A 27,500-nucleotide genomic window follows, 5' to 3' on the forward strand; every position below is an offset into this window, starting at 1 on the left:
AAGGCCTGGTGATTGAATCCGGTCAAACGTGCTTACATTTCGCTCGAAACCAAGGCCAACGGTTCCCAGACATCCAGAGGAGTTGCCCATTCAAGTTAGCATTAGCATCAGTTAATTCATGATTTTAACATTCAGTGGTTAAAACTTCGAAGGCAATGACTTCATTCTGATTTATTATTTATACATGACAGTTAATTGTATTGCATAAGAGTTCTGCTGTTTTAAAACTGCACTTAAAACAAGCCTAAGATTTGCTAACCTTAGCATTAGCATGGATGTCGCAAAATGTAAAATGCATAATTTCAACACCTTTTTGATTTTTGTTTACACTGATAACCAGCTATAGATATAAAATCATAAAGATCTACAAGTTGTCGTTACATAGTAATGTTTAATGTTTAAGCAGCCTTTCATTAGCCAATTAGCCGCTATCATGATGCTAATTTTCACTAATGCCGCTATGGGGATTTGCAGTGCCACTGGGTCCACTCACTGTCCACTCTATCAGACACTCCTACCTTCCTGGTACACCTTGTAGATGTAAAGTCAGAGACGATAGCTCATCTGCTGCTGCACAGTTTGTGTTGGTCATCCTCTAGTCCTTCATCAGTGGTCACAGGACGCTGCCCACAGGACGCTGTTGGCTGGATGTTTTTGGTTGGTGGACTATTCTCAGTCCAGCAGTGACACTGAGGTGGTTAAAAACTCAAGCCGCACTGCTGTGTCTGATCCACTCAGACCAGCACAACACACACTAACACACCACCACCACATCAGTGTTACTGCAGTGCTGAGAATGATCCACCACCCAAATAGTACCTGCTCTGTGAATAATCTTCTAGGCATGTAAATAGTTCTGAGTGTTCATGGTTTCAAATAGAACCATTGTCTTTATTGAAGAACCCTTGGAGAACCATCTGTTTTAAAAGTGTAGAAATCACAAGCGCAAAAAAAAGCTTTTAAAAGTGTTGGTAATGGGATTGGTGGCAGATTTGTATGACTTAGGATTGGATCTAAAAGAAGGTCATCTGCATTGTCCATCCCTGATCGGAAGACCATTCCGTGTTTTTCCTGTACTGACCTTTTTGCATGCATCTTTTCCTTCCGCTCTCTGCACATCACTCTATTACCCTTCTCTCTAATATGCCTTCCAATTTCTCTCTCAAAACCCACTGACCACACTTCCTTCTCTGCAGGCCCTTTTCCACCCAGGCTGAACGAGATACAAAGAATCGGTGGGAAAGGAGAAGGGAAGGAGCTGGTCTGAGCCAGAGCAGATAGTGTTTACGGCCTAGACGAGCGTGGGAAACTGATGAGCACAGTAGTCGCTCTGTTTCCCGGGAGGTAAAGGGAATGGCCGTTTTCCTGTACGCAGCATTATTAGGTTGAGCTGTTCTTCTGAGTTCCGTCTGTTTCCTGTCTGACCAGAATTGCGGGCTGACGCTTTTCAGCGCTAACGTAAATAATAACAATCACAATAGGGGCAATAGGGGTTTCCCCTCCGCTCTCCCCTCAGTGTTCTGTCCACAGGGATATAAATCATCTATACTCACAACTTGTTGTGTTCAAAATAGTCCCCTAAGCCCTTTAGCTTACATTGGAGCACTATACAAGACTCTTATAGTGTACAGAAATGCCCCCTAATCACTATTCCCTACCTTGGAGCACTGTGTACCATATGGAACTGGTAACATTAATTGTCCCTGATTCACTATTCCCTATATTGGCGCACGATATAAAACACTATTATCGGGAACAGTAATGTCCCCTATTTACTATTCTCTATATTGGTGCACTATATAGAACACTATTATAGGGAACTGATAAGGCCCCTTATCACTATTCCCTACATTGGAGCACTATATAAACACTTATAGGGAACAGAGATACCCCCCAATTCACTGTTCCCTATGTTGTAAAATCAAGTGCACTACATAAAACACTATTAAAAGGGACAGAATAGGCCCCTAATCACTATTCCCTACATTGCAGCACTATATAAAACACCATTATAGAGAACGGTTTTGGTCCCCCATTCACCTACATTGGTGCACTGTATAGAACACTATTATAGTGAACAGAAATGGTTCCCTAGTCACTCTTCTCTACATTGGTGCACTATATAGAACATTATTAGAGGGAACATAAATGCACTCCCGTTCACTGTTTCTTATATTGTGAAATCAAGTGCACTACATAAAACACTATTAGAGTGAACAGAAATGGTATCCCATTCAAGCTTCCCTACATTGGAGCACGATATAGAATACAGTTATAGGGAACAGAAATGGTCCCCTTATCACTATTCCCTACATTGGAGCACGATATAGAATACAATTATAGGGAACAGAAATGGTCCCCTTATCACTATTCCCTATATTGGAGCACTATATAGAATACTATTATAGGGAACAGAATAGGCCCATTATCACTATTCAATAATAAAGCATATCAGAAGCTCTATATAGAACACTATCAGATACGTTTGGGACATTTTTGAGTACCACAGGGAAAGATAGCGGTGATTTTACTCTGCACACTCTGGAGCTGGTTTTGTGACTGAATGGGGAATTAGTGACAGCTGGTGGAAAAGAGAGGTACTGCTTAATGAATGAGAAGTGTACATTTTTCTAATAGTCAGTTCATCACTACATTCAACAAAACCACAGAGTATAGTATAGTATATTAGTAGCATGTATTTGTCACAATTAGAGGACTTGAATAATCTAATCAAACATAAGTGTGTCTTCACATGCAGTTTTCGAAGAGCATGAATGGTTATTAACAGGTTATTCATGGGCTTTTTCAATCCTTTGATGGGGAAATATTGGAATGGAAATGTGTGCACCCACAATCCACCTTGATTTCACTGCAGTGCTATGATTTATGATGAGAAACAGGCGTGTGACTTTTTTCATAAATCTGAAGTTCAGAATATGGGGGATTCTATGTGCACTTCCCTATATATTGAGTTCCTGATTTGGGAACGTCAGCAACCACAAAGTAACAACACCTCGTCAGCGGCCTATTATGGGGAACATAAATGGTCCCCTAATCACTGTCCGCTACACTGGTAAACAGATGCTGGTAGGAATTTTGAAAGCTTTATGTATGGGCTCCTTGCTTCACCTCATATCCCTTAGCATAAAAAATGACCCCATAGCATTAAAAATGTGCCTACATTTTCATTTCTCTTCTCTTTATTTTGTTATTTTGTTCTCAAATGCGCTGCACCTCGGCTGTCGAAGCAAAACTCTATAAGGAACTGTTTTTGACTAGTTTAAGGCAGATACAATATTCAAAGCCCAGTAAAATCTCCACAAACATGCTTGTTTATCCAGCAATAGATTGTGAAATTCAGTCATAGAATAGAGGAGATATTATAGTTTTACTCCTTGTATCTAGGCCAAAAGACAGAAGAAGAGGCCACAGAGCGCCCTTAGCATACACAGTGGACACTGAACCACTTTCTCACTTTCACTTTCAAGTTAAACTTTCAGTGATTAAGAAGAAACAAAAAAGGTCCCCTAATCACTATTCCCTACCTTAAAACACTATATAGAACACTATCATAGGGAACACTAATATAAGGAACAGAAATGGCCTTAATCACTATTCCCTACATTGGTGCACTATATAGAACACTATTAAGGGAACAGAAATGACCCCTAATCACTATTCTCTACATTGGTGCACTATATAGAACACTATTATAGGGAACAGAAATGGCCCCTAATCACTATTCTCTACATTGGTGCACTATATAGAACATTATTAAAAGGAACAGAAATGTCCCCTAATCACTATTCTCTACATTGGTGCCCTATATAGAACACTAATATAAGGAACAGAAATGGCCCCTAATCACTATTCTCTACATTGGTGCACTATATAGAACAATATTAAAGGAACAGAAATGGCCCTAATCACTATTCTCTACATTGGTGCACTATATAGAACAATATTAAAGGAACAGAAATGGCCCTAATCACTATTCTCTACATTGGTGCCCTATATAGAACACTATTAAGGGAAAAGAAATGGCCATAATCACTATTCTCTACATGGGTGCACTATATAGAACACTATTAGGGGGAACAGAAATGGCCATAATCACTATTCTCTACATTGGTGCCCTATATAGAACATTATTAAAAGGAACAGAAATGGCCCCTAATCACTATTCTCTACATTGGTGCACTATATAGAACATTATTAAAAGGAACAGAAATGTCCCCTAATCACTATTCTCTACTTTGTTGCACTATATAGAACACTATTAAGGGAACAGAAATGGCCCCTAATCACTATTCTCTATATTGGTGCCCTATATAGAACACTATTAAGGGAACAGAAATGGCCCCTAATCACTATTCTCTACATTGGTGCACTATATAGAACGCTATTATAAGGAACAGAAATGGCCCCTAATCACTATTCTCTACATTGGTGCACTATATAGAACAATATTATAAGGAACAGAAATGGCCCCTAATCACTATTCTCTACATTGGTGCCCTATATAGAACATTATTAAAAGGAACAGAAATGGCCCCTAATCACTATTCTCTACATTGGTGCACTATATAGAACATTATTAAAAGGAACAGAAATGTCCCCTAATCACTATTCTCTACATTGGTGCCCTATATAGAACACTAATATAAGGAACAGAAATGGCCCCTAATCACTATTCTCTACATTGGTGCACTATATAGAACATTATTAAAAGGAACAGAAATGTCCCCTAATCACTATTCTCTACATTGGTGCCCTATATAGAACACTAATATAAGGAACAGAAATGGCCCCTAATCACTATTCTCTACATTGGTGCACTATATAGAACACTATTACAAGGAACAGAAATGGCCCCTAATCACTACTCTCTACATTGGTGCCCTATATAGAACACTATTAAGGGAACAGAAATGGCCCCTAATCACTATTCCCTACATGGGTGCACTATATAGAACACTATTATAAGGAACAGAAATGGCCCCTAATCACTATTCTCTACATTGGTGCCCTATATAGAACACTATTATAAGGAACAGGAATGGCCCCCAATCACTATTCCCTACATTGGTGCCCTATATAGAACACTATTAAGAGAACAGAAATGGCCCCTAATCACTATTCTCTACACTGGTGCCCTATATAGAACACTAATATAAGGAACAGAAATGGACCCTAATCACTATTCTCTACATTGGTGCCCTATATAGAACACTAATATAAGGAACAGAAATGGCCCCTAATCACTATTCTCTACATTGGTGCCCTATTTAAACATTATTAAGGGAACAGAAATGGCCCTAATCACTATTCCCTACATTGGTGCACTATATAGAACACTAATATAAGGAACAGAAATGGCCCCTAATCACTATTCTCTACATTGGTGCCCTATTTAAACATTATTAAGGGAACAGAAATGGCCCTAATCACTATTCCCTACATTGGTGCACTATATAGAACACTAATATAAGGAACAGAAATGGCCCCTAATCACTATTCTCTACATTGGTGCACTATATAGAACACTAATATAAGGAACAGAAATGGCCCCTAATCACTATTCTCTACATTGGTGCCCTATATAGAACACTATTAAGGGAACAGAAATGGCCCCTAATCAGTATTCTCTACATTCTCTAAAGAAGTAGCACTATGAAGAACACTGTTCCAGGTAACAGAACTGGTCCTATTCTCATATTTAAAAAGGTTAAGGAACACTACACTCTTAAAAAAATGGTTCTTCAAGGGTTCTTCAGATTGTTGGAAAATATGTTGTACAACTTATAAAACATGGCAACAGTGGAACCAAAGGTACCTGGAGATACTGCAAGAATCTATAACCTAAGAGATAAGCACCACAGTATAGCTTGATCTATGTAAATACATACATACATACATACATACATACATAAATACATACATACATACATAAATAAATAAATAAATAAATAAATAAGGGGAATTAATAAGTGCAGCTTGCATTTTTCTCACTATATTCATACTATTTGCTAATGTACAGTATATAGTGAATAGGACATAGTTCCAGACCTTACACATTATCAGCCATTATAAAGTTCTCCTGAAGATGTATGAACATTGTGGTGGTTTGGTTAACCTATAACAGCAAATATAAAGTTATGTTGAAAGTTTGTCAACATCTGTGTATCATTTACAAAACTATATCAATAGCTAAGAACGACTTTGTTTACATTTCAACAATTGAATTATGGAGAAATTTTGAAAAAATTGGTGAAATTCTCCTTTAAAATTTCAGACATGAACATAAACAGGTTAATAAAGTGGCCATGTGATTGCGTGATCTCAAAAAGTTCAGTGAAGATGGGTTTCCAGCTGAGAAGCAGGGCAACATTTTGTTCAGGGTGAAAAGGGCCTCATGCTCATCTACAAGAAGGGGATGAGCTACACTTCCCAAGTGTGACGTGTGTGTGTGTGTGTGTGTGTGTGTGTGTGTGTGTGTGTGTGTGTGTGTCTGTGCGAAAGAGAATCTGTTACGGTTCAAGTTATCGGCACTTAAACAGGATATGTATGCTTGAGCAAACAGATCACATTTAAATATTCACACAGGAATCACACAAGCATGCTTTCCAACATGGCCATACCCCCACACCCCCCACCCCGACCCCGCACAGAGGCACAAACACACTGTAAACAGTCTTTAACAGTAATGTACAGCATTAAGTAATATTCTTATATGAATCTCTTTGTGCTGTTGCCAAAAGTCAAACGCATCTTAAAGGGGAAATCCACTGCTTTATCATTAGGTGGTATCACAGTGGTGGTGATAGGAACCAGACATCCACCTCTAAAAGCTCCCTCACAGAAAGTTATTATGCGATGTGGTTATGAATGCAATGCCTGATGTAGGTTTGATGAAAGCTTTTTGCATTTAACATAAATTGTTTAAATATAATCATGGCGGAGAGGTATGTGCAGGGCACTACAAGGCAAAATAAAGCAAATGAAATGCCTATATCAAACCACTCTCAATGACTTCTTGACCTTTGGATTATGTAGAAAATTTGAAACGTTGGTGGATTTCCCCTTTATATCAATTCGCTTGTAACATAGATTCATGATGTAAGTGTGTGTTTGAAGTATCCTCTTTTATTTATTTACTTGTGTGTTTATTTATTTGGTTGGGGGCTGCAACGTGTTGTAGGTGATCTGTATTATTGTTTAAAATAATGAATAATGCAAATTAATATTGTGTGGAAATTTCGAAAAGTCAGTGGAATTCCCCTTTAAGTAAATCCCTTGTGACATAAATTCATGATTTAAGTGTGTGTTTGAAGTACCCTTTTTTATTGATTTCTTTGTTTGTTTATTTATGTAGTTGGGGCTGCAAGTGTGACCTGTATTGTTGTTTAAATTAATGAATAAAATAATATTATACAGAAATTTTGAAAAGTCGGTGGATTTCCCCTTTATAGCAATTCACTTGTAACACAGATTCATGATTTAAGTGTGTGTGATTGAAGTATCCTTTTTTAATTATTTACTTGTGTGTTTATTTATTTGGTTGGGGATGCAAAGCATTGTAGACGGCCTCTATTATTATTCAAAATAAGGAATAATCTAAAATAATATTATATAGAAATTTTGAAAAGTCGGTGGAGTTCCCCTTCAAGAAAGTCCCTTGTCGCATAGATTCATGATTAAAGTGTGTGTTTGAAGTACCCTTATTTATTTGTTTGTTTGTTTGTTTGTTGATGTAGTTGGGGCTGTAATGTATGGCCTGTATTATTGTTTAAAATAATGAACAACCTTAAATAATTTTATTTTCCTTTATTGCCAATAAACTTCAAAGTAATAAACACATTATGATTGTTTTTTTTTTCCGTGAAAAGTGAAGGTTAAAAAAGTGAAAAACACAAGCGGGCTGACGTGCAGCCTTTCGCGAGGACGCTGATTGGCTCGTCGTCGACGTCACCGCCCCGGTCTCCATGGCGACGGCGCGTCGAGTAAGTACGGTACGGCACGGCGTGTTTGACGCTGCCTGCGTGACCCCGCCCACACTCGCGCACAGGCCACGCCCACCCCGTCCACCTCCTCCCTCTCCTCCTCCTCCTCATGTGGGCGAAACACGACACCAGGGTGAGTGAGTGAGAGAGAGAGAGCTAGGGAGAGAGTGAGTGAGAGAGTGAGTGAGTAACGCTAGTTGCGGACTGTGGAGACTGTGGAGGGGTGGAGGAAGAAGAAAAGGAGAGGGAAAAAGAAGAAAAGAAAAGTCGGTAGGGGAGCTTTTTTGAGACGAGAGAGATGCGAAAATGTTAGAACAAACGACAACAAGCAGAACAACAAGTCGCGGAACCGGGCGCAACACTGAGCGAGAAGCTCGGCTTCCTCGGCCGGGACGGCGCTGATCTGATCGGGACTCGGGGCTGAGCAGCAGCCGTGTGGGGAGCCTCCGGATCAACTTCCACTCTCCAAAACTCTGCTGTTGGGGAGGGGGCGTGTGTGTGTGTGTGTGTGTGAGGGAGAGGAAACGAGGAGGAGGAGGAGGAGGAGGAGGAGGAGGAGGGGGACGACGGCGGCGACGACCCACCCGGCGACTGTAGGTTAGCGTTACCGGAGGCTGGAAGTTGTCAGCGAGACGTTTGAAGTGAAAGTTTCGGCGTGTTGTTGTTTTGTCTTCAGCGCCGCTGCTGCTCCGGGACGCCTCTCTCTCTCTCCGCTCTACACCCCAGCCTGCTAACTAACAGTTACACAACTTTCAAAGATGAAAACCCCGGGGGACTCGGGTAAGTTCAGCCCCAGACCTTCCTTCATTATGAATCGAAACGTTGTTGTTGACACTCGCTTAGCTGCTTAGCTAGCCCAGCCGTTTCGGTTCCACACTGCAGCCGAGCCGAGCAGTTCACATTAGCAACAACTTCGGCCCTGCTTCGATTCAAACGACACGGCCAAAACAGGTTAAAACGGACACAGCGGCCGTATTTATGCTTCTTTCGGACGTGTTTTTTATCTGCGAGAGCAAAAGTGGTCGCAAACTTGTCACGAAGTCTTCTCGTTCGCCAGCTTCTTGTTCGAATTTTTCCGTTCCACCTTAAATGGTGAGGCGCCAGAATGTAACTGCTGCACCATTTAAGGTGGAACGGGAAAATTCGACCAAGAAGCTGGCGAATTAGGAAAACTTGTCTTACTTTTCTTGTTTATCCAGGGTTTCGGAGTAACTAGACATGTGTTGAGTGTAGATTTGGGCACTTAGCTGGTGCCATTGGCTGGATTAGGATAAAAATATGACAGACAACCTGCACTATTCTCAAAACCCGCCTCCAGCCAAGTGAGCAGAGTCTCATGTCAGGTCAGTCAGTCTTAAAGGAGAATTCAGATTTCAAAATGGACGCATGATTCAATCACTGAGATGTAAACAGAGTTATACAGAGTGGTTTGGAGTGAAACGGTTCGTTGTAGGGACAGTGGTGGTGAACGGAACCAGGGAGTCGCCATGCCCACAAGACGAATATAGCCATTTTATTTACTACCCAGAAGCACCAGTGAACGTACACGTGTGTTAATATGTATTAGTGATAAATCTGGAAACAAAAAGTTTTATTGGGGGTCTACTTTTCCTTATAACAACCCTACACCACCACGGATGGACCTCAAAAAGTACACCGTAGCCTCAGAACTATTATAGAACCATGTCTCATGCTGTTCATAACTATGTCATGTGGCTTAATAACTTCCTGTGAGGGAGCTTTTAGAGGTGGACGTCTGGTTCCTATCACCACCACTGTGAATAGTTTTGATTCGGTAAGTTTGTCTAGAACGGAGCATTTCACACCAAACCGCCCTGAATGACTTTTTCCACTTCTCAGCCTTTGACTTATGGAGGAATTTTGGAAAGTGGGTGGAATTCCCCTTTAAAATGGCAGGCGCTCTGCTTTATTATTGACTTTGTGGTTGAGTTGAGCTCAGATGAGTTACAGCAGCAGAAATGTTGGCGGTTGGCCGGTGGCACGGTTCGTAGAGTTAGCCTAGTCTGGGCTGCTACCTGTTGAGTCTGTTGGAACGGGTTATACACGCTGTGAAAATGGTGACCGACGTGTGGCGGTTTGTTTTTGTTTGTTCGCGCTCTCGCGAACATTTTCGCCCGCGTGAGTGGCTGTGGAGCGAGCGCGAGCTCTGGATAGATTCGAATTCCAACCGTCAGCTAACGAACTAGCGTTATTTCGGCCACTTTTTCTCTGAGGGGCGGCTGTTTTACCCCAGTTTTCTACATTATTCTCGCAAAGTTTCATATTTAAGCACTTTCTCGTCTCCGTTTGAGCCTTTTTATCGTGACGTTTAACGTCCTCGTCGAATTTTTTGACGGTGACGCGCGTTAAGTTGTCTTCAGGTTTAGTCAGGCTAGTTACATTAAAGGGTAACTCTATCGACTTATCAAAATTTCTGCATGATTAAGAGGTTAAGATGTGAACAGAGTCATCCAGAGCGGTTTGGTGTAAAACGGTTCCTTCTGGAAAAACTTGCAGAGTCAGAATTGTTCACAGTGGTGGTGATAGGAACCAGACGTCTTGAAACGTTTTTAATGCTTCTGAAAGCTCCCTTACAGAGAAATATTACACGAAATGGTTATGAATATGTTGCCTGATGTCTGACACATTGCTTTATGATAGTTTTGTGACACAGTTTTGGCTTGAAATGTATTTTAATACGCTTATTTTGACCCATTCATGGTGGAGGTTGTGAGGCAAAATAGTCCCCAGTGCAGTTTTTTGTTTCTAGATTTACCCCCATCATCAACAACACGTATAAACTTACACGTTTACTGGTGGTTTTGGATAGAAAATAAAGTAGCTATGTTTGTGTGGTAGACAACATGATCTCTGGTTCCTATCACCACCACTGTGAGTCTCTACAATCTCAACCATTTCACACCAAACCACACTCTGAATGACTTTGTTAACATCTCAGCCACACAGTTCCCCTTTTTATCCCAAGTGTACCACTTTACAGTCAGACTATCCTCATTAAGATGGTTTAATCTGGTATAGATGGTTAAAAGTACTTCTAGTTGTTATTAATGAAGTCCTAAACACCTTAAAAGCATTAATAAGCAGTTATAACACATACATAAAAAGGGCAACAGTGACCTGTTGCTTGCCAAATACTGAGCCTACATTCATCTACACTGTTAAACCTCAGATCTTGCCGGTTGCTTATCTTACCTTATCTTCTTCATCAACATATCTGTCAGTTTTGTCACTTTCATTTTCATCGGATGTAAGAGCTCAACGTTGCTCTGTTTTAGTTGCATGTAGGACCTGATTACTAAGGTTTAAAGGTGTTCATGGCCTAATTAATAACCATCTTTTAACTGTTCATAATCCTTTATAAAGGTAGTGTTATTGTAAAGTGATGCCGTTGATCCCAAGGACACGTTTAACATCCAGAGTTTACTTCTTTAAGATTGGAGCTACAGGCTTTATGTAGCAGACATGTAATGGGAGTCTGTGTCACCCAAAATAATAACTTCTGTTAACCTCATAGCTCATCATGTCTTTTTGTGGGCCGAGGGCCAATATGACAAGTAAAGAAATGCTATTTTATAGCATCATGCTATAGTTTTTGTCATTAAAAGTACATTTTAAAATGACGATAAGAGAAATACAGCTTCTTTTGTCTCATTGCATAAAGAGATATGGGGTTTGGGCAACTTCTGGTGGGCCCGATCACCCTTGGGTCAGCCGGGGTCTTGGTGTGTATTAGTATTTCCCAACTTCAGTCTAGCAGCCCTGCACAGTTGTGTGTTTTCCCTACACCCTGATCACTGAATCATATCATTATCTAGCCCTCGAGCCCTTCTTGACTTAAATTAGATGTGTTGGAGCTGGAAAAACAAGAAACTGTGCCATGCAGGTGGGACTAAATGACTGGAGTTGGGAAACAGTCAAGTTTTGTCTAGGCAGTTTAATCAGGAACTCTAGACTGGAGGGGGGGGTTGAGAACTTAACCCCTTGAACTTTAGAGGCCTGTCTGTGGAGCCGCATAGTAGTAACTGAGTAATTACCGGTAGATTTTGTTTGACAGTTATATAAAATACATATAAGACTGCATTCATACAGAATCTTACAAGCATTTAAGAATTGTCGAGGTTGAAAACACAGTAAAGTCCCAGGCTTGTGTCCATTATAGTCTCCAAAAAAAGTAACTTTACAGGAGAAGGCAAAAACGCTCTTACCTTTCAATGTAAGTCAATGTAAAGAGACTTTATTCCAAGTGATTTTAGAGCATTTCCACTGGCCCATTCATCATGAAATTTTCACACAGTGTAAAGGACGGCTGGTGTGTTGAAATGATGTAGAAAAATAAAAATCGACAAAAGCGGAGATACATGGTTTTCTTTGGACAGGGACGATATATCAAGATGGCAAATTGTAATAGGCAAAAAACTGCTGTAAACTAGTGCAGCTTCACAGTTTCTATGGTAAGAAACTGGTAAAGAGCTGCAAGAATAATCTATTTTTATGCAAATCGCAATTTAAGTGCGGCCATTTTTTTATAATTATAGCCCATATGATCTAAAACGTATTAAGTTTTAAGAGGGGATATTTAACTTAACAACAGAGCTTGTGAACTACCTGTAGACCAATCAGCAGCAACCAAACCTCCATGTGTTGTCACATCACAGCCACAACTTACTGGATGTCTAGCACACTTTATTTAAGCCTCAAGCCAGAAAAATTGGACCTTCTTGGCAAAAAAAACAGGCCTGAACCTTAATTTATAGAAAGTAATCACAGTTTAAATGACAGTTGCAGTGAGATCTCTTCCCCAAACCGGTTCAGCCCTAATAAGAACAGAATAATAGTCTTACTAATAATAAGCCGAGAGAGTAAAAAGGCAGCAGCTTAAAGGCTTACGGAGATTTTCCCTCACCTTTAAGTGCTACTGCTTAAAATAACGCTGATTATCTACTTACAGTGGTGCTGTGTTTATGTTTAAGTGGTAAAGTCAGCCACCGCCAACTACTACTACTACAAGTGCCTTGTGGTTTTGTCAATCTACGACTCGGCGGGCCGCACCGTGACCCCGATAGTTAGGTGCTGTGTGTGCGCGCGAGTGTGAGAGAGAGATACAGTACTGAGAAGAGGATGTGGTTTCAGGCAGCTCTCTTCATCTGATTTTTCACTATCGCTTCAGTCGGCGCTCGTACCTGCAAGTTCGCACACCCACAGCGGCGCGTTTCGAACGTCTTCTCGCGGCGAGAGGATTTTCTCTGAAAGCACTTAAGTTTTCCATGGCAACAAGAGGCTGAAACAATGCATTATCTTGAGAGCTTGTGCGTCCCGATAAGACGCGCCCGTGTGTGTGTCTACGTAACAAAGACGCTATCGGCTTCATCATAAAGCCCTCGCCACATGAATCACAGTCGATAAGAGACACACACTTAGCATTTCTCCTTCCTCTCTGACGGGCACTTCAATATCCGCTCGTTCCCCGCGCAGTAAATACATCTACACTGGCTTTGAATGCCGTCATTACCCAGCAGGGCTCGTTAGGGATAATTTCAGTGTTTGACTCACTGCGCTTGGTTTCTACTTAGTGCTAAATTGATTGAACTAATTGGTTGAAGGAGCCAAAATTTAAATGACTTTTTTTCTGTTCAGTTTATTAAATACTTACCACGTTGGAAAAAGACTACCCTTATAAGTGGTTTATGAATGGTTTAAAATTAGTTTATTAATGGTTAGTAATTGCATCATAAACACCTTAAAGAGCATTGGTGAACAGTTATAACACATTAATAAAAGGGGAAAATGTGAGCTGTTGTATCTGACGAAGCTGACGCTTATAATGCTCACTGACGAAGGAGACAAAGTAAGATCAGCAATCGGCAAGAACAGCGGTTTATCTACACACTTAAAAATGATGGTTCTGTAAGGGTTCTTTAGTAAAGAAGTTTGTTCTATATAGAACCATGAACACTCAAAGAACCCTTTGTATGTTTGTGTGTATGTAAATGAATGCGGGTTCACTATTAGGCAAATAACAGACCACTATTGACTATATAGACCTTGTTATTTGTGTGTTATAACTGCTTATTAATGATTTTTAAGGTGTTTATGGCCTAATTAATAACCATTAATAAGCTGATGTTAAACCATTTATAAATGCTTTATAAGGGTAGTCGTGTTTTAAAGTGGTACCGGACAGTTCCACCAGTTTTTCAGGTTTTTTTTGCATAATCGGATCGGTGAGATATGAACAAAGTTATTCGGAGTAGTTTGGTTCACTTCAGAGAAACTTACCAACTCTGGTTTTCTCAGTTGTGGCGACAGGAAGGCTGAGGCTGCTCTATCTGCAACCTACACGCATATTCTGAGCTTTTAACCCTGTACTGCATGAACTATTACTTAAACATGATAAGATGTTTTAATGTGTTTTTGTTGTTTGAAATTGCTTGAATAATGGAAATTTTTGGGAAAAAAAATATTTCTAAAAGTTTAATGGGTTACTTGGTAAATTGTTGCCATTTGGCAACAACGTGCAATCGTACCATAGCACCATAAAATTAAAATTTTCTCTAAAAACATCTTTTTATCCTTTTATTGAAAAACAAGAGCAAACATATCCAACTTATACTAAATGAAATGTGTGACCCAATATTTACAAATATTGGAAATTAATACAATTTCAATTGGTATTTGGAACGTATGGTAATAACAACAACATAATAAAAGTTCCTGGTCATGTAATGTCATGAAGTGTTTGTCCTTTCAAAGTAAAAGACCCTTTTTCCACAATTAAATAAGAAAACAGATTTTATATTACTGCTTTTTAGTAAAATTAAGCTAAAGTAATTGTTGCCATATGGCAACATCGTGCGGTAGAGGGTTAAATATGAAGTTGATAGTGGAAAAATGTGTTAAATCAACAAAAAATTCTTTGTCGACTGTTCTTATATACGCCGCTCTGCGTGTACCTCCTAATGCATTTTAAAACATTCGCCAAAAACTACCATCAAACAATGCACCAGTCCCCATATTCATACCAATTTAATGGAGTAACTTTTTTAAGGGGGCTTTTAGAGGTGGACGTCTGGTTCCTATCACCATCAAACCACTCTGAATGACTTAACCATCTAATTATGCAGGAATTTTGGTGAATTGGTGAAATTCCCCTGTAAGATAAGATCCAATCTGATCACCTTTTGTGTCCCAGGACTTCACAGGTAACATCCAAACCAACCTATTATACAGTAACAGCAAAAACAAAGCAGCAGAACTGTTGTTATTTGTGTATTTGGTCAATATCAGTTTACGTCCTTAGACTGTAGCAGATTAATGTGCAATAATTGCATCCATACGTCATCATAATTACACTGAATGATTCATAGCAGCTAAAGCTTTGCTCTGTAGCACTTCAGCCAGGCTGTGAAGGGCATTATTTGATTTCTGAGTTGTTGTGACCTGACTGTTTGCTTGAGATCACTTCACTGACCACCGTAACTAGTTTTCAATCAAAACAGACCCAAATAATGGAGCGTGAAATGCATATGAAGAAAATGGCAAACAAACAAATAAACAAACAATAATGAAAGTCCACTGGTGTGCCCAGTCAGTGCATGATGGAATGGCTTAGTATGGTGAATGACCTACACTGTAAAACTGAAAATTCTGCTTTTTAAAAAAAATTAGAACAGCTTTTTTTGAGTTGACTCAATTTGTGGGCACAAGTTCACCCAACTCAAACTACTCTATTCAGTCAGAAATTCTCCCCACAGTGTATTAAACGTTTATGGGTTCTTCAGGTGTTCCTGAGTGCTGCATTTCCCTTATTTACTAACTGAGAAGCAAGTAAAAAATTAAGACAACTCAATTTAGAAGTTTGATTTTTGGTGAGCTCTTATATCTTTAAGCTGAGGTTCCAAAATGCACTTCGTCATATTCTTCATAACTTTCATATTTCATAAGCTACATTCAGAAGGTGGGGGTCGTATGAGAGCTGTAACTGTCTTCTTTCCAGTCAAATAGGTGGGTGATGTAATTTTAAACCCTTATAATAAAAGAAGCTGAACTCAGTTTTTTGTCTACTGAAAGTCGACCCTTTTTTCCACAAATCTGGGCTATAAACTATAAACAGATGGCGTCTCTTCAGTGATCTGCTCTGTAAAAATGATTTTTATAAAATAATACAAAGAGCATCTAAGATTTTTGGCTTTCAGCAGTAAATTGTAAGCATATAGCAATATGTGTGATCATAAAACACACGTTCTGTTAATTTGAGGGGAGCTTTTACAAAAAAAAATTGACATTTATTTCATGCAGTTACTGAATAATTCGCCTTACGATTAGGTCATGTAAATTCAGATGGGCAAACCGAAATATACTCTGGAGAATAAGAGGTTAAACGTTTATGGACACAAAAGCCGAGGTTCTGAGGTGTTCCTGAGTGGTGCAATGGACAAAGCCATCATCCCAACAGGAGGCTGTGAGTTTGAACCCCACAGCCATCCGTAAGTGAGTATCCAAGAGGAGATGATGTCTGGTAGGATGGTGTGATGAAAAGGCTAGTGGGAAACTGAGTTTAAAAAAAAGCCCAAATTTCATTGTATTTGCCTAACTGAGAAGCAGAACTGAAAAATTAAGAAAACTTTTGACTTTGAATTTGGGGAACTCTTGTGTTCTCAAGCTGAGCTAAGCTCTGTAATCAGTTACCATGTAATTTTAAGTAGAGCCGGCTTCTCATCTTCAACCGAGTGTGGTTTAATTGTTAAATCTTTGTGCTGTTTTCCTGGGAACACTCCCAACTGATCTCAGATTTCTAACCGAGTGCTCATTTGGGATGACTGGTGTTCTCTTTTTGCTCGGGACAGTTATTAGCTCTGCATTTTAGCATGTCAGGGTGTTGTATAGCCGGTATTGGTTACTCTGGAACAAGTTCAGCATCTGTGCTCACCTCTCTCCCCGTGTTTACATGCTGATGCGCCCTTTCAGCGAGCTGTGTGTGCGATCTTTATTTGCCTTTTTTTCGTCAAAGTCCTGTCAAACAACGTCCCGTCATGCTGTCGCTGAGTACAATGAAGGACGGGCCTGTAAATTTGAAAACGTCAAACATGGAAGTTTGAAATATTGACGCATGTTTATAGATGAAGTAGATGAATTTCAGCCTAAGTGAGGTTAAGGAGCACTGAAGTAAGTGTGTTTTAACTGTGGGTTTTCCATCAGTACAATTAGAGCCATGAAGCCATGGAGCTGTTGGTGCTGTGATGTAATGGGAGCGAGCGTGCTGGACGTGTAGGTTTGTTGCCGTGGAAAGGATGGTGCGTACGCTTGCATGACGAATGGGATGTCCTCTGTGGCTGAATAGCGTTTTGTTTATTTTTCCCTGCTGAGAACAATAGGGGGCGTGTGTCCGCTCTGTGTAAGGGGGTAACGCGGCCCCGTGTGTGCGCCCGTCCACTTCCTATAATGGCAGCGATGGCCGCCTAGACTGGGAGCTCGTCCATGTGTTGGTGTCATTTATGGATCATCAGGAGACACAGAGGCCCTTCTGTATGTATTCAGGGCACAGGCGAGCGCATGTGTGTGTATGACCCTGACTTGATGACCCTCTATAGCCGCACCCCCTCACCCTACATTCTAGCACACACACCCATCAGTCACGTGCTGGACATCCGATGACATGCGGGCCCAATGCGTTCCTCCCCCCACAGCAACTCCATGCCATAGGATGAGGTTTACCTTACAGCTACTATTGTTTCTAAAGTCGACCAGCCATTACTCAGTCGACTAATCTGAACTGTTAAGCCTTCTTTGGTTTTTCTTTTGCTTTGCCAGTCGTACTGTTCAAAGTGCTGTCTGTGCAGCAAGTGGTTTCTTCTTTTTGGTAAAACGGAACAGCAGAAGTCATGTCGCCCTGCGCTTCCTGAAGTGCATTACAGTCTGTAAGAATGACAGCATGTATCGTGTGAACATTATAGAACATCTTTTTAATGAAGCAAATATAAACCATATTGGCCCCAACACTTTTTAGTGTTACAGAGCATTGTATAGCACTTTAAATGGAACAATACGAGCCATATCTCCTCCTACATCTCCAACTACATTTCCTGTAGTGTATTACAGTCTGTCAGAATGACTGTGTGGATCATATGAACATTATAGAGCGCTTTTTAAGTGAAACAGTAGAAGCCATATCGCCCCCTACACTTCCTGTAGTATATTACAGTCTGTCAGAATGACAGCATGGATCATATAAACATTACAGAGCATTATAGACGCTTTTTAGATTAAACAGTAGAAGCCATATCGCCCCCTACACTTCCTGTAGTGTATTACAGTCTGTCAGAATGACTGTGTGGATCATATGAACATTATAGAGCACTTTAAATGAAACAGTAGAAGCCATATCGCCCCCTACACTTCCTGTAGTGTATTACAGTCTGTCAGAGTGACTGTGTGGATCATATGAACATTATAGAGCACTTTAAATGAAACAGTAGAAGCCATATCGCCCCCTACACTTCCTGTAGTGTATTACAGTCTGTCAGAATGACAGCATGGATCATATAAACACTACAGAGCATTATAGACGCTTTTTAGATTAAACAGTAGAAGCCATATCGCCCCCTACACTTCCTGTAGTGTTACACAGTCTGTCAGAATGACTGTGTGGATCGCATGAACATTATAGAGCTTTTTAAATGAAACAGTAGAAGCCATATCGCCCCCTACACTTCCTGTAGTGTTACACAGTCTGTCAGAATGACTGTGTGGATCGCATGAACATTATAGAGCTTTTTAAATGAAACAGTAGAAGCCATATCGCCCCCTACACTTCCTGTAGTGTATTACAGTCTGTCAGAGTGACTGTGTGGATCATATGAACATTATAGAGCACTTTAAATGAAACAGTAGAAGCCATATCGCCCCCTACACTTCCTGTAGTGTTACACAGTCTGTCAGAATGACTGTGTGGATCGCATGAACATTATAGAGCTTTTTAAATGAAACAGTAAAAGCCATATCACCCCCTACACTTCTTGTAGTGTATTACGGTCTGTCAGAATGACTGTGTGGATCATACTACGTATCACAATGCTTGATACCAAAATGATGACATGGCAAAAAAGACATTTAAACACATATAGAGTGGTCTGAAAACCTGTGTTTATTGTATCGATCCCAGAAAAATATTCTAGTTGTTTCCGCTTAATTAGCATCTCTGATGTTCAGACTCATTCATTACGTCTATACAAATCCCTTCGAATTAAGTAAGTAGCTAAATATAAATTTGGCCCTGTTCAGCATGTTGTTAACTCATGATGACAGTGTAGTTTCACTTCCTGTGATGAAATATAATAGCTTTTAAATTGTTTCCACAGTAGCACCCGCTCCTCTCAGCGCAGTTCTCAAAAGCTCATACAGGTAGAGTATCTGTGTCATTCTCTCACACTCACTTATCCCACACACACACACAGAGCTGTGGCCAGCTGTTGGGATCAGCGTTAAACAGAGGCTCCTGTGACGGGATATGACCTAGTTCTGAGACTGGCTGAGCAGGACACTCCCTGGTTTTACTGGGTAAAGCATGCAGGCTAATGGCTTCACCAAGGTGACTGCACTGGGGTTTACTCAACACAGCAAAAGCAGGGCCTCCTGCTGAGCCTCCCTCTCTCTCTGTCTCTTAAGTACTATCGAGATGGGATTAGTTTAACAAAAAGAGGTGGGGTAATGCAATTACTCCTGAGGTATCACTGTGATTTAGGTCCTGTCCCGATCTGTAATGTAAGTAGCTTAGCCTTCCCACGTTTGTAGAGAATCCCGCAGCTTTTTCCTATTACAAAAATAACTGTACACACTTAAAAATGATGTTTTTGGTTTCTTCGAGGGTTCTTTATTAAAGAAAATGGTTCTGTATAGAACCATGAACATGATGATTAAAGGATTCTTTGCATCGTGAAAGGGTTTATCAGATTAATGCAAAATGTGCTTTTTGAGAAGGGTTCTGTATAGCACCGGTAGGGTTCTCTCAAAGTCAAGCTTGTGACAATAGAAGATCCCTTTTTGGTGTTAGACAGAACCCTTCTCAAAAAGGTGCTATATAGAACCATCTCCATCAATCTGAAGAACGCTTTCAGGATGCAGAGAACCCTATAATCATGCAAAGTGTTCTTAGAGTGTTCATATTTCTATATAGAACCATTTTCTTTACTAAGGAACCATTAAAGAACCATCATTTGTAAGTGTGTAGAAATATGCCCAGGCTACTGTCATGTTGGTATAGAGGTGGGCGATATGGCAAAATACAGTATCACGATACTTCAGGACATGTTCACAATACACGATATGTCTCAATTTTTTTATATCTGATATGTTGGAACAGATAAAAAAAGGAGCATAGTAATGTCATATTTAAAAGAATACTTTAAAAAATTATGATTAAAATGGTTTTATTCAATGTTTCACATCCTGTTCTGCTATAAATCCAGTTAAACAGGACTAAAGAACCTGTCACAGTAATGGAACGTGTAGTGTTCTACAAATAGTGATGATGACGATATGCTCAGGAAAGCATATTGTAACATATTGTGATGTAAATTATCACGATAGCATTAAATATTGTCATGATGCCCAGCCCTATGCTGGTAAATATTCTGTCATTTTCTGCAGGAGTCACTCAAGGAGGCCTTTACTTTTAGGGTGTGTTCACACTTGGCAGGTTTGATTTGATTAAAACAAACCCTTTTGCTCTAAGTGAGAATGCTGGTGCACACCTAATAAGTGCACTGAGACCCTGTGAAAAGGTCCGTTTCTGTACTCTGATGCGGTTTATTTCAAGTGTGAACACCAAACATGTCCATACGGACCAAACACAGAATGATTGAAACATCTTAAAATCCACGCCTAATAAGTGCACTGAGACCCCCTGAGAAAGAACGTCTTGGTCCGTTTCTGTACTCTGATGTGGTTTATTTCAAATGTGAACACCAAACACATCCATACAGACGAACACAGAATGATTCAGTTTTAAAACAATGCTGAAACATCTTAAAACCCACCCAGTAAGTGCACTGAGACCCCCTGAAAAGGAACGTCTGGGTCCATTTCTGTCCTCTGATGCGGCTTTATTTCAAGTGTGAACACCAAACATGTCTATACGGACCAATCACAGAATGATTCAGTTTTAAAACAATGCTGAAACATCTTAAAACCCACCCAGTAAGTGCACTGAGACCCCCTGAGAAAGAACGTCTTGGTCCGTTTCTGTACTCTGATGTGTTTTATTTCAAGTGTGAACACCAAACAAGTCCATATGGACCAAACACAGAATGATTCAGTTTTAAAACAATGCTGAAACATCTTAAAAGCCATTGTAAAATACTCAGTACACACACATGTATTAGCACAGAGTTTCACAGAGCTGCTCGAGGCCTTGTGTTACAGTGATCTCACCCCACTTAGCGTTGTGGTTATGCAGTGGTAACATGCAGCCCCTCATGGCTTGCTTCTTTAGAATATCACAAGACGTACTCACTGTCCCATTTAGGCCAGCGCGGTACAGACCAAAGAAACCAAACAACACATATAAACACGCCCCTATTCTGCAGCCCAAGACAAACCGAAAAGTACTGGGGCGCATTTAAATCTCAAAATGTTGTGCACTGTTTAGCTACAGTTTCCTGGTTGGACCACATGTTTCGTGCGAAACTGTGTGCAGCGGGCTTTGAGGTACATTTTCTCTCGTTTGATAGGTCAGACGGGTTAGGCCAACCAGCAGGGACGTGCTTATAAACCCTGTCGTATTAAACTGTATCACTCCGCTGAGACGCCGTTGCTAAGCAATGACTTAGCCAGCTGTAGGAGACGCTCAAGCCATTTGAACGTTTTTTACTTCTTACTTTGCCACAAACAGAAAATGGACGCTTTTAAGATCACATTTGACCGACAGCCGATTTGGTCAGACTCTGAAGATGAGACGACACTAAATTCCCAAACTGTCATCACCACTGAGCAGCTTTTCAGTCGGCAGCTGAGACAGAAGAACAGCTAAACAACCTGGAATCAGCCAGAAATGAACCCAACACCATTCGCCAAACTAAACGGGCTGTAAGATGCTTTACAGACTGGCTGGAACAAAACAACATTAATACTGATCTGGCAAAAACTGACAAAACTGAGCTGAACCTGATATTGCGGCAGTTTTATGGCTCAGTCTGATTTGGTCAGACTCTGAAGATCAGACTACACGTTTGGCGAATGGTATTGGGTTCATTTCTGGCTGATTCCAGGTTGTTTAGCTGTTCTTCTGTCTCAGCTGCCGACTGAAAAGCTGCTCAGTGGTGATGACAGTTTGGGAATTTAGTGTGAGGAGCTGGAGAACGAACTGTCGGCTGTGCAGCGAGTGGGCGGAGCTCGTTACTCTGACGTAGCAACAAGCTGCTTGTTAAGGAACTATAATTTGGTGAAGGAACTGCGAACATTAAAACATATTAAACGCCGCGTTCACGACCCAGTTTATTAATTTATTACTTTATTTATTTAACTGTTGTATTAAAGCAGAGATGTGTGAATAATTTAGATATTTAAGTATCTATAAGAAGTAATTAACGAATGTTTGGTTACCTGCGAAGAAAACGTTCATTATCCTTAACATAATATACAAACCTGGTGAACAGTTGCTCTGATTTGGAAACCTGAAAACATGTCTTATACAGAAACAGCCGAGGGAAATCCTTTGTTTACTGTGCTTGAGTAACAAAGGCTGGTCCCTCAGATGAGATAATGAGCTAATGCTAACACTAGCGCTAACGGGCCCACTGCATACATTAACACCTGTTTGCATTGCATTGCATTCACTAAAGGCAGCTAGTTAGATGGTTAGGATAAGAGAAAGGATGATGAGTGCTGGGATGTTTTCTTCTTGTTTTATTTATTATAGATCTGAGGAAGTCAGATCAATTACCTGGGCAGGGAACCTTGACAGCACATTGTGATTGGATGTGTGTGAGTCTATTCGCTTAAACGGTTCTAGATCTAGATCTAGAAGAAGGTGCAGTATTTACAGTTACAGTCCAGTACTTAGTTTATGTGATCAATCCTGCATTGAATTAAATCAGATGAGCTGCTGATGGAATCAAACAGATCAATGTGATCACTGGAGAACAGTGAGGAACCAAACCTGGGTTCTTCTAACTGAATTCTTCAGTGTTCGTCCCACTCACCTTTCTAAAAACAGAAAACTCTTGTTGCTTTTTGCTGTTTTTATGGTTCTATATAGAACCTTTTTGAAAATGGTTCTATTTAGCCCCAGAAAGGGTTCTCCTATTGTTTCAATGTCAAGCTTGTAACAATACAAGAACTCTTATTGGTGCTGTATAGAACCGTACGTATGTGAAATGGTTCTCCATCAATCTGAAGAAATTCACTATGCAAAGAATAAGCTTTTAAGCTTGAAATGGTTCTACATAGAACTGATGTTCCTAAATAGAACCCTTTCCTTTAACGAAGAACCTTTGAAGAGCCATCTTTTTTAAGAATGTAGTTTTAGACAGTTTTCATGTCTACCTAGGTCTTTTTTACAGTACTGTATGTCTACATTCTTAAAAAAGATGGTTCTTCAAGGGTTCTTCAGTAAAGACAACAGTTCTATATAGAACCATAAACACCCAAAGAACCATTCGCATGCTTAAATGGGTCTTTGCATGTTGAAATGGTTCTTCAGACTGATAGAGAATGTGTTGTATATGGTTCTATATGGAACTTTCTCTGAAAATGGTTACAAGACCCCTTTTTGGTGCTATTTAGAACCAAAAGCTTGAAATGGTTCTATATAGAACTGATGGTTCTGTATAGAACCATTCCCTTTACTAAAAACCCTTGAAAAGCCGTCTTTTTAAGTCTTTTTTAAATCGTCTGGCCAAATCTTTTGTTCCTCATTGATTCTTTAGTAAAGGGAATGTTTCTGTTTAGAACCACCAGTTCTATCCAGAACCCTTTCAAGCTTAAATGATTCTTTGCATGGTCAAATGGTTCTTCAGACTGATGGAGAATGTGTTGTATAGGCTATGGTTCTATATAGAACCTTTTTGAAAATGGTTACGAGGCTTGACATTGTAACAATAGCAGAACTCTCTTTAGTGCTCCATCGAACCACATACAACACGTTCTCCATCAGTCTGAAGAGCCATTTCACCATGCAGAGAACCATTTAACCACTGATGGTTCTAAATAGAACCATTCCCTATACTAAAGAACCCTTGAAGAACCATCCTTTTTTAAGAGACATTTTCATGTCTGCCTGAGTGTTTTGTACAGTACTGTATGTCTGCACTCTTAAACAAGATGGTTCTTCAAGGGTTCTTTAGTAAAGACAGCGATTCTGTATTGATCCATAACCACTAAAAGAACCATTTGCAAGCTTAAATGGTTCTGTGCATGGTGAAATGGTTCTTTAGACCGATGGAAAATGTGTTGTATATGGTTCTATATAGAACCTTTTTGAAAATTGTTACAAGCTTAACATCGTAACAATTCTCCATCAGTCTGGAGAACCATTTCACCATACACAGAACAATTTCAGCTTGAAATGGTTCTATGTAGAACGGATGGTTCTAAGTAGAACCATCCCCTTCCAGGGCCATCTTTTTTAAAAGACATTGTCATGTGTGCCTGAGTTCTTTTCAAAGTACTGCATGTCTGCACTCTCAAAAGAGGTGGTTCTTCAAGGGTTCTTTAGTAAAAACGGAAGATAGAACTCTTTTTGGTGCTATAAAGAAGCAGATACAACCCATTCTTAATCTGAAGAACCATTCCACCATGCGAAAAACCATTTAAGCATGCATGCAGTTCTTTAATTGCTAAGTGCTCTATAAAGAACCGTTCTTTTTACTAAAGAACCCTTGAAGAACCATCTTTTTAAGAGCGTAGAAAACCATCTGAGTAGTGTTTCAGGGATCTGTGAAGCTGAGAAACAAAATCTAGACAAGTTAGGCTGAATTAGACCCCTGTGTAAATGAATTGGGTGTATTTTTTAATGAATGTAATAAACGTGTGATTGGTTTGGGGGGCCGTCTGTGGTGGTCCTTAGGTGATGCGATGTTTCTTGGCAGTGTGCCATTTACTAGAGATGCTATCGTCTATATGTACAGTCTATAGTAAGTTATTGATTTTCAGTAATGGCCAATGAGTGTCGGTATTGACGACCAGTAATGGGGGTGTCATTTTATGGTTCATCAGCCATGGATCACACACACACACACACACGCTCGTGCGCGCACACACACTCATGCACACGCCCGCACACGCCGATCTGTTTTGGTGGAAAACGTGGACCTCCCACATTCCTGTTCGGGGCTTAAATCACTACAGCCTGTGTTGCATTACTTGTTCCAGGAAAAGCCTTGCACAAATACACACACACACACGTTCGTCGTGCTCTACATATGAGGACGTCCATAGGTTTCTATTGATTTTTGTTTTACTGTAGCTAAATAACACTACACCTAAACCTAAACCTAACCCTAACCTTCACCTCAGTATCCAAAAGTGTTTAAATAAAAAGAGTAATTGTGGTGAAAACCAACACATGCTCAAGTGAGGACCAGCAAAATGTCCTCACTTCAGCAAGAATTTCAGGCAGTCCTATCATAGTGAGGACATGGGGTCCTCACAAGTATAGCGATACAAGATACACACACACATGCACGCATACACACTCACCTCACACACTTCTTCACATGCATGCAGAGTCTCACACATCGCACTTCTTTCTTGGAAAAGCTTGCTTCCCAAGACACACACACACACACACACACACACACTCAAACACACACACACACACACACACACACTCAAACACACACACACACACACACACACACAGGGACATAACCTTGCGCGTCTACACGCTGAGGTCTCCATGTGTTATCAGGACTGTGTTACTGTGTTGTGTGTGTGTGAATCCCTTGGCTGGGAGCTGGACTGCCTGAGGGCTACTGCTACTGGACTCGTGCACAAAGCCCATAAAATGGACTTTTACCTGTAGAAGTGGACGGTGAAGTCTTTCTCTCAGATTACAGGACCCGTTCACACAGTGTCTGATTTTTGCAGCCCAAAATAAGAAAAACGTACGTCAAGTTTTAATACATGAAAATAACAAGACTGCAAGTGTCTGTACGATTTTAATCAGATGTGTTAAGATCCAAGCTGGCCAATCAGTAGCCACGTTTACATGCAGCCTAATAATCCGTTTATAATCCGACTAATAGCGCAATCGGAATAGAATACGTCTGTGTGAACACCTCAGTCAGAATAGACTAGTCCGATTGAGGCCGTTCGGAATACAGTTTCTACCTGATTGAACGAGGTGGGTAATCCTGTAAATAATCCGTTAAATAGAAGAATAATATCCGTGTAAACGCCTGTATCTGATTACATTCCCTATCGGAAAGTTTAAGTTCTGATCATGTTCGTCGTGTCATAGTGAAAGTTTATACCGTTCACCATGGCGGGGCAGAAACTGGTCTGCAGAGGAGACGAAGTTTATGCTCTGATCTTTAAAAGACGGCGGTGGGACGGACGTCCAGCTTATGTGTCTCAGAACACGACGTCTTCCTCTCGGCCTTCTTTAATAAGGACATGTGAAGGACGTTTTCCTGAGTCTGACATCATTTTAAAGTCATTAAAAACACAAGCGCTGTGTGTGTGATGATATCAAAGCCCAATCCCATTTCATCCCTCGCCCCTACCATTTAGCCTGTTTTGCGTGTTCACGTCTGGGGTAGGGTGTCCCGATTTCTGTTATGATAGAGGAGTAGGGCGAAGTATTAGGGCTGCATGGCCCTCCAAACAGAGCGTTAACGGCAAGATGGCTGCAGAAGAAACCAAAGAAAGAAAAAAAAAATTGATAACCACTGTATTATCTCAATTTAACGTTGTTTCAATGTATTATGGTCATTTTCTTTATAACAAGTGTAAAAAAAAAAATCACTAGTAGTTTGCTGATGTCTCGGTAGCTAGTTAGCTAAATTTCCTGTTCCACCTTAAATGTGGAAGTTACATTCTGGCACCTCAGGCGTCACAACTAATGCACCATTTAAGGTGGAACTGGAAAATTCGAACAAGAAGCTGGTGAATATCTGACTTCAGCTTCATATCACTGAAGAATTAGGGGTGGGTGATAATAAATAATTGCCCCCCTCTTTGAAGATCATATGATTCCCTAAATGTAACTAAAGCCCAGCAGTGAGGAGCTGAACTTTACCCTCCTCTGCTGTCACTGCAGACTGGCAGGGTCGCCTACAGAGCAGCGCTAGTAGCTGTTAATGAAGTAATGCTCTTTATTTGAGGGTCCCATTTCATAGGGAAGATTTCAACCACTACACCTCGTAACTCAGTTCTAAGGGGCAAGGAGACACTCGAAAACAAGGGGTGGGGGTAAAAATAAGAAACAGGATTGGGTCCAATATTAACGATTCCGATATCTTCTTGCATCCCAAGTAGCGG

At 40.3% G+C, this 27,500-nt stretch overlaps 1 protein-coding gene across 1 annotated transcript in view; it reads left to right on the top strand.

Annotated features, from left to right (window-relative positions):
• Positions 1-8,137: 8,137 nt before the first annotated feature.
• erfl3 (Ets2 repressor factor like 3) overlaps positions 8,138-27,500 on the top strand; it is an 88,050-nt gene continuing 68,687 nt past the window's right edge. Inside the window, exon 1 of the mRNA XM_036594897.1 lies at positions 8,138-8,783. Coding sequence (XP_036450790.1) covers positions 8,762-8,783 — 22 coding nt within the window. The 5' untranslated portion in view covers positions 8,138-8,761. The remainder of the gene's footprint in view (positions 8,784-27,500) is intronic.

This window comes from Colossoma macropomum, unplaced genomic scaffold (assembly GCF_904425465.1).
Source record: "Colossoma macropomum unplaced genomic scaffold, Colossoma_macropomum, whole genome shotgun sequence".
In the NCBI taxonomy this organism is placed as follows: domain Eukaryota; kingdom Metazoa; phylum Chordata; class Actinopteri; order Characiformes; family Serrasalmidae; genus Colossoma; species Colossoma macropomum.